The sequence below is a fragment of the Oncorhynchus masou genome, chromosome 11, assembly GCF_036934945.1.
Source record: "Oncorhynchus masou masou isolate Uvic2021 chromosome 11, UVic_Omas_1.1, whole genome shotgun sequence".
Taxonomy (NCBI): Eukaryota; Metazoa; Chordata; class Actinopteri; order Salmoniformes; family Salmonidae; genus Oncorhynchus; species Oncorhynchus masou.
Genome location: NC_088222.1, coordinates 45121191 through 45129375, shown reverse-complemented (window position 1 = coordinate 45129375; position 8185 = coordinate 45121191). Strand labels below are relative to the sequence as shown.

The window sequence follows — 8185 nt, the reverse complement described above, 5'->3', positions numbered from 1 at the left end:
CCTACCCATACACCACATATAAAAATGCAACTTGAAATATTTGTTTCCATGAACAAAACTAATTATACATGAATTAATCCTGTAAAAACATAAAGTACCTAGTGTACAGAATAAAAAAGTACATCAGATAAAATCAGCAGAACAATGAGTTAACCTCTTTGGCACAGTTAGCAGACTGAATACAGCCACCCTTAAAATTTACCCAGAATTCTTCCTCTAGCCTCAGGTCAACTGAGCCTTTAACGGTTCTTGAATCATCCACCAGGATTAAACAGAAGGGAATATAAAGTGAGTGTTCTGTCCACTGACCAGTAGAGACCACCCAGTGGTCTGAACGGAATACAATTTCTCCAACAGAGCTGGTCTGGATGAGTAGGTTCAGATGTCAATTACAAACTGGACACCATCAGCTGTAGGAACAGAAGAGAGAACACAAGTCAGCTTTGGGGACATTTCCTTTCCTGAACTTCCAAGAAGCTATGCGCACTGATAGAGCCCTTTCTGGTGCATGAAACCTAAATGGAGTGGTCACAAGATATGCAGCACAAGGCTTGGCCAGCAGCTTGACATGTGTTTGCTTTTCTCATGGAGCGGTTCACCTTGAAACTTGGTCTTATGCTGGTACAAATCTATTGTATTTTTTTAAACACAAACTGACTGGTTTGCACACTAGGTGAGAGTATGGCCATTTGCCACCTCATACACACTGCACTGATGACAACAGGCCTAAGTAGCCTGCTTCCTTATCTGAAATATAGTACTTATTGACATCGGCCTGAACCAAGCCACCTGTCCGCTCCCTTTTATTAGTGAAATTTAAGGAGACAGTAAAATGAGGCAAGTTAGGAAGGCGAGACATCAGAACATATAACATGTGACAATGACAAGGTGATACTGTATTTTTATATTAGGATATAAACAAATGCACCATGAAACAAATGTATGCAATTGCAGAATGAGTGCAATTACTTAATTTACTGTCCCTGCACCACTTCTAAGAACAAAACAAGAGAGAACCTGTTCCAAGCACATACTATATCTGCTTCAAAGCCATGTGGGCAAGGAGTCAGGTGTTTGGAAGAGCAGGTGACCAAGAGGCCAGGCTAGGGCAAGAGGCTAGTGGGTCTCATGGGACATTCAGTAGTCACTGTCAGTATAAGGGCTTACCTGAGATGTCTTTGTTCTCATCCATCTCCTTCAGCTTGCCCAGAGGGTGCAGGGCCAACACCGTGACCCCGGTGATATGGGGGAAGCAGCATGGGGGGGGTGTGTGCGATTGGTATATTCCGACACTCCAGCAGGAACTTTGTCAGATGATCCTGGTTTCTGCGATAACAACCAAGGGCATAAAGTGTCTGTCTCAGAGTAAAAACACGGACAGTAGTACCAGGAGACTCGACAAAAGTCACAAGGTGCATCAGTGTGTCTAGACCATGAGGTATTCTTGTGCACAATAGTTGTCCAAGGTGGGTTAGTGCAGGCTACTTAGAAAAGTGCGAGGTCTGTACTTTTCCCATTTTGCACTTTTATTTTTTATTTCACCTTTATTTAACCAGGTAGGCTATTTATTTATTTATTTTAGCTTTATTTTACTAGGCAAGTCAGTTAAGAACAAATTCTTATTTTCAATGACGGCCTAGGAACAGTGGGTTAACTGCCTGTTCAGGGGCAGAACGACAGATTTGTACCTGGTCAGCTCGGGGGTTTGAACTTGCAACCTTCCGGGGTTACTAGTCCAACGCTCTAACCACTAGGCTACCCTGCCGCCCCTGCCGAACAAGTTCTCATTTGCAACTGCGGCCTGGCCAAGATAAAGCAAAGCAGTTCGACACATACAACATAGAGTTACACAAGGAATAAACAAACATACAGTAGAAAAAGTCTAAATACAGTATGTGCAAATAAGGTAGGATAAGGGAGGTAAGACAATAAATAGGCCATGCTGGCGAAGTAATTACAATATAGCAATTAAAACACTGGAATGGTAGAGTGCAGAAGATGAATGTGCAAGTCGAGATACTGGGGTGCAAAGGAGCAAGATAAGTAAATAAATAGAGTATGGGGATGAGGTAGTTGAATGGGCTATTTACAGATGGGCTATGTACAGATGCAGTGATCTGAGCTGCTCTGACATCTAGTGCTTAAAAGCTAGTGCGGGACATATAAGTCTCCAGCTTCAGTGACTTTTGCAGTTCATTCCAGTCATTGGCAGCAGAGAACTGGAAGGAAAGGCGACCAAAGGAAAAATTGGCTTTGCGGGTGACCAGTGAGATATACCTGCTATGGTGACCAGTGAGCTGAGATAAGGCGGGGCTTTACCGAGCAGAGACTTGTTGATGACCTGGAGCCAGTGGGTTTGGCGACGAGTAATGAAGTGAGGGCCAGCCAATGAGAGCATACAGGTCACAGTGGTGGGTAGTATATGGGACTTTGGTTACAAAACAAATGGCACTGTGATAGACTGCATCCAATTTGTTGAGTAGGGTGTTGGAGGCTATTTTGCAAATGACATCGCCGAAGTCGAGGATCGGTAGGATGGTCAGATTTACGAGGGGATGTTTGGCAGCATGAGTGAAGGATGCTTTGTTGCGAAATAGGAAGCCGATTGTAGATTTAATTTTGGATTGGCAATGCTTAATATGAGTCTGGAAGGAGAGTTTACAGTCTAACCAGACACCTAGGTATTTGTAGTTGTCCACATATTCTAAGTCAGAACCGTCAGAGTAAGTGATGCTAGACAGGTGGGCACGTGCGGGCAGCGATCGGTTGAAGAGCATGCATTCAGTTTTACTTGTAGTTGGAGACCACACGGAAGGAGAGTTGTATGGCATTGAAGCTTGTCTGGAGGTTTGTTAACAGTGTCCAAAGAAGGGCCAGAGGTATACAGAATGGTGTCGTCTGCGTAGAGGTCGATCAGAGAATCACCAGCAGCAAGAGCGACATCATTGATGTATACAGAGAAGAGAGTCTGCCCAAGAATTGAACAATGTGGCACCCCCATAGAGACTGCCAGAGGTCCGGACAGCAGACCCTCCGATTTGACACACTGAACTCTATCAGAGAAGTAGTTGATGAACCAGGCGAGGCAATCATTTGAGAAACCAAGGCTGTTGAGTCTGCCGATAAGAATGTGGTGATTGACAGAGTTAAAAGCCTTGGCCAGGTCGATAAATACGGCTGCACAGTAATGTCTCTTATCGATGGCGGTTATGATATCATTTAGGACCTTGAGCGTGGCTGAGGTGCACCCATGACCAGCTTTGAAACCAGATTGCATAGCGGAGAAGGTACGGTTGGATTCGAAATGGTCGGTAATCTGTTTGTTAACTTGGCTTTCGAAGACCTAAGAAAAGCGGGTAGGATATAAGTCTGTAGCAGTTTGGGTCTCAAGTGTCTCCCCCTTTGAAGAGGGGGATGACCGCGGCAGCTTCCCAATCTTTGGGAATCATAAGACGATATGAAAGAGGTTGAACAGGTTAGTAATAGGGGTTGCCAACAATTTCAGCAGATCATTTTAGAAAGAGAGGGTCCAGATTGTCTAGCCCGGCTGAGTTGTAGGGGTCCAGATTTTGCAGCCACGTGGAAAGCATGGCCTGCCGTAGAAAAATGCTTACTGCAATTCTCAATTATGGTGGATTTATCGGTGGTGACGGTGTTTCCTAGCCTCAGTGGAGTGGGCAGCTGGGAGGAGACGCTCTTATTGTCCATGGCCTTTACAGTGTCCCAGAACCTTTTTGTGTTAGTGCTACAGGAAACAAGTTTCTGCTTGAAAAAGCTAGCCTTAGCTTTCCTAACTGCCTGTGTATATTGGTTCCTAACTTCCCTGAAAAGTTGCATGTCACGGGGGCTATTCTATGCTAATGCAGAACGCCACAGGATGTTTTTGTGAAGGTCAATTGCAGTCAGGTCTGGAGAGAACTTAGGGCTATATCTGTTCCTGGTTCTAAATTTTTGAATGGGGCATGCTTATTTAAGATGTTGAGGAAATAACCAGGCATCCTCTACTGACGGGATGAGGTCAATATCCTTCCAGGATACCCGGGCTAGGTCGATTAGAAAGGCCTGCTCGCTGAAGTGTATTAGGGAGCGCTTGACAGTGATGTGGGGTGATCGTTTGACCGCAGACCCATTACGGATGCAGGCTATAAGGCAGTGATCGCTGAAATCTTGGTGGTTAACAGCAGAGGTGTATTTGAAGGGCAAGTTGGTTAGGATGATATCCATGAGGGTGCCCGTGTTTACAGATTTGGGATTGTCCCTGGTGGGTTCATTGATTCATCATACATTGATAATTTGTGCGAGATTGAGGGCATCAAGCTTAGATTGTAGGATGGCCGGGGTGTTAAGCATGTCCCAGTTTAGGTCACTTAGCAGCACGAGCTCTGAAGATAGATGGGGGGCAATCAATTCACATATGGTGTCCAGGGCACAGCTGGGGGCAGAGGGTGGTCTATAGCAAACGGAAACAGTTAGCGACTTGTTTCTGGAGAGGTGGATTTTTTAAAGTAGAAACTCAAATTGTTTGGGTAGTAAGACAGAACTCTGCAGACTCTCTCTGCAGTAGATTGCAATACCGCCCCCTTTGGCAGGTCTATCTTGTCGGAAAATATTATAGTTTGGGATGGAAATTTCAGGGATTTTGGTGGTCTTTTTGGTGGTCTTCCTAAGCCAGGATTCAGACACGGGTAGGACATCCGGGTTGGCAGAGTGGGCTAAAGCAGTCAATAAAACAAGGATTTTACAGTTACAGAAGTAAACAAATGAAAGCACCTGGGGAGTAGGAATGGAGCTAGGCACAGCAGGGCCTGAATTGACCTCTACATCACCAGAGGAACAGGAGGAGTAGGATAAGGCTATAAGAACAGGTCGTCTAGTACGTTCGGAACAGAGAGTAAAAGGAGCAGGTTTTTTGGGCGCGATAGAATAGGTTCAAGGCACTGACTGTATCTGGTCATAAAAGGCAGGGAAAGGGAGTAGACAACATATACCTGTTATCATACAGTTAATTCCCTCAGAAAGGCTGCCGACTGATTTATCCTCCTCACACGCATGGCCCCAGATCATTGCTGTAAATGAGAACGTGTTCTCAGTCAACACACCAGTTAAAAATAAATACAAATAACATGTACACTCCCACAGTTGACATATCGGATCAACTCATCTTGACAGAGATAAAATTCTGTTTTTGCTTGATCCATACAATAAGGATGCTGCTAAAATTATGGAAACAGGTAAAAGTGCATTTAATGCAATAGGACTGTAAGTACTGTTCATAAGTTCCTAAAAAAAAGACAGAATCAGCACTGTGTTCCTGAGGTCTATATTCAGGCACTGGTGCACAAGGCACTTTATTCTCCAAACTAGTAGCTTCAGTACATTCCAGTGTGTTTCTCAATATCTGAGAAATCATGCCCCCTCAGATCTGTCCCGTTTAAACAAACGTTGTTTCTCTGTAATACTACTTGCCACATAGCAATTTTAGGAAGATGGCTTGAACGAGCCCAGATAACTATACTGAACAAAAATATAAAACAACATACAACAATTTGAAATATTTTACGGAGTTATAATTCATATAAGGAAATCAGTCAATTGAAATAAATAAACTAGGCCCTAATCTATGGATTTCACATAAATGGGCAGGGGTGCGGCCATGGGTGGACCTTGGAGGGCATATAGGTCCGCCCACATGACAGCCAGGCCCCCCCACTGGGGAGCCAGGGCAGCCAATCAGAATGAGTTTTCCCCACAAAAGGGCTTTATCGCAGACAGGTGAAGAAGCCAGACGTGGAGGTCCTGGGCTGGTGAAATTACACGTGGTCTGCGGATGTGAGGCTGGTTGGATGTGACATTGGATAGAGCTTATGGTAGAGAAATTTAGAAAAGCAAGCAATAATTATAACACACGTTCAATCTTTGACTCAGATTTTAGCAGAAAAGCATATTTCGTTTATTTTAAAATAGAACCACCAATCATATATAGTTGAAGAGGTATGATTAGATATGCAGAAAGATATTAACATAAAATTAAGCATATGATTATGTCCGTTTCAGGTGTTGGGAAAATGTTTAGGGAAAAAAAACCTCCAAAAGCCCCCCCCCCCCCCAGCCATCTTTACCTACTTTGTGCCCCCCTTGGATTTTTGTGGTGCATGACGCCCCTGTTCTATATGACAGTTATTTGGCAGAATTCCGTTATTTTTGCATAACTTACCTCCAGGAGTCGTGGAGAACAGAGTGCCTCCGGGCGTCTGATGGTAGGTGTCGGCAGCTGAGACCAGTCTTTCGACTGCTCAAAGCTACTGGGAATAGAGCAGTTAAGACCTATACTGCGGTTACAATTAGAAGACATTGCAGAAAGTCGATGAATAAACAAATAAGTTATATAAAAGGAATTAAAAGTTCCAAAACAAAAACAGCCTGGCCAAATTATTGCAGATCAATGTCAACTCTGGCCTTTAGTCAACTAATGCTGCGCCAACTCGAAAGTATGTTTGGAAACACGGGACCGCTGGGAGACACACACCACTTCAAGATTGATATACTCAATATGCGCCGAGAGCCACGTGCAGGTGTGTATGATACAACAGAGCTAAAACATATTTTACAGCTCACAATAACATTGTTGACTCAGTATGAATGGAAATGAACCAAGTCCCATGATTTAATTGTACTGTGTAGATGAGGACTAGGAAATAAAGTTAGACAAATAAATAGGTGACATCAGTCAATGTGACATCGTGACAATGTTATTCAAAGTGTTATATCATCCAAGACGGCTTTATTTTCTCAGATTGCGTGACAGTGGTCGCTCATTAAAATGCCATTCCCAGTCAATCTTGGTTGTTTTGAAGAAGAAGAAAAAAAAGTTACTCAAACATCTTCCGCCTTACTTGTTTACAATCAAAATACATGTTATTCCAAAACAAGGCAGATGAGCTATAATCCATTTAAACAGGATAATGAGATAATGTAGTAATCTGTCAAAACATACTGAGCTTTTGGGTGTTATCTGGGTAGACAATTTATTGCTGGTGGGGCTCTATTGAATGTAAAATAATTGTCAGATTGCAGTCTCTTGTGGAAACTTCTTGATGCATGCAAGACAGTTGCAAGATGATAAACAGAACCCCCTGCCAGAACATGCAGTCAGTGAGTGATGACATCATCAATGAGTAAACATGACACTATAGTCTACTACTTAAATACAGACAGACCAAGGGCACTTCAAATCAACAAGTGTATGGAGAATCATGAGGTGTATGTCATGACGTTAATGCAATAAGAATAGAAAGGCGAAGATGGTACAGTTCCGTCTTTTTTATTGAATATTAAGGTAAATATTTCACATTAATACAGGCTACATAAAGTAGAGCCACTATACGACATGAAATGTACTCTCATTTGAACCCTTTTTAGTATGTAAACAATTATACATGTATTTACCACTCTAAAAGGTCTGATTTCTCTCTTTATGTTATCACCTAATTCTTGGGCTGAGTATAAATAGCGTACAGTCCTGTAGAGCCCTGCAGACCAAGAACAATTCATGTGGGGCTTTTAAAGTCAAAATAATGGCTATACTACGCAGAGAATGGATCCTGTTGAACAGGCAAATCGGTTTGTTCATAGACATTGGTAAACACATTACAGCCCACACTGGATTTGTCTTTTTAGTTAGGCACATCAAAATGGTGTCCAACCATCCAATTCCTCCTTTCTGGACACTCCCTAGGTTAATATCGTTGAATATTATGTAATTATCTGGTTCTCTTAAACGTGTATGAGTCTTGTTACTGGTCCTATGCTTTGATGGCCGCGTGTTTAGTTGACATGATTCAGGTGCACATTCCCAACGTGCGGGGCCCAAGTCCCAGGCCAGACCTAAAACGACAAGTTTTCCTCACTTAGCTACAAAACCACAACAGTGAGGACTGAGTAATGGTGAAAATAAGTGAAAAATGTTAATGAGAGTGCTTACCTGCTGGGGATCTGAGTTATCTGCAGAGTTAGTAACCACCTTCATTATGGGGTTCCAGGCAGGGTCAGCGTTATGGAGCCCGTTGTACACGGGGCCCCCGGGGGCCTCTCCCATAGGAGGGTGGGGAGGAATCATCGTCCCACCATACATTGATATTGGCAAACCCTCAAAAGGACAATAAGAGAGAGAGAGAAGTGGTAAACA

At 43.2% G+C, this 8185-nt stretch overlaps 1 protein-coding gene and 1 pseudogene across 4 annotated transcripts in view; both read right to left on the bottom strand.

Moving 5' to 3' along the window:
* Nucleotides 1-378: 378 nt before the first annotated feature.
* LOC135547986 (eukaryotic translation initiation factor 4E-binding protein 3-like) lies at nucleotides 379-6352 on the bottom strand (annotated as a pseudogene).
* Nucleotides 6353-7305: 953 nt separating this feature from the next.
* The window catches only part of LOC135548734 (ankyrin repeat and KH domain-containing protein 1-like), a 53556-nt gene continuing 52676 nt past the window's right edge, over nucleotides 7306-8185 (bottom strand). For all 4 annotated transcript variants that reach the window (XM_064978612.1, XM_064978613.1, XM_064978614.1 and 1 more), the window contains exons 33-34: nucleotides 7982-8146; nucleotides 7306-7884 (exon numbers count right to left, since the gene is read on the bottom strand). In XM_064978612.1, the coding sequence (XP_064834684.1) occupies nucleotides 7825-7884; nucleotides 7982-8146 (225 nt within the window). In that variant the 3' untranslated portion in view covers nucleotides 7306-7824. The remainder of the gene's footprint in view (nucleotides 7885-7981; nucleotides 8147-8185) is intronic.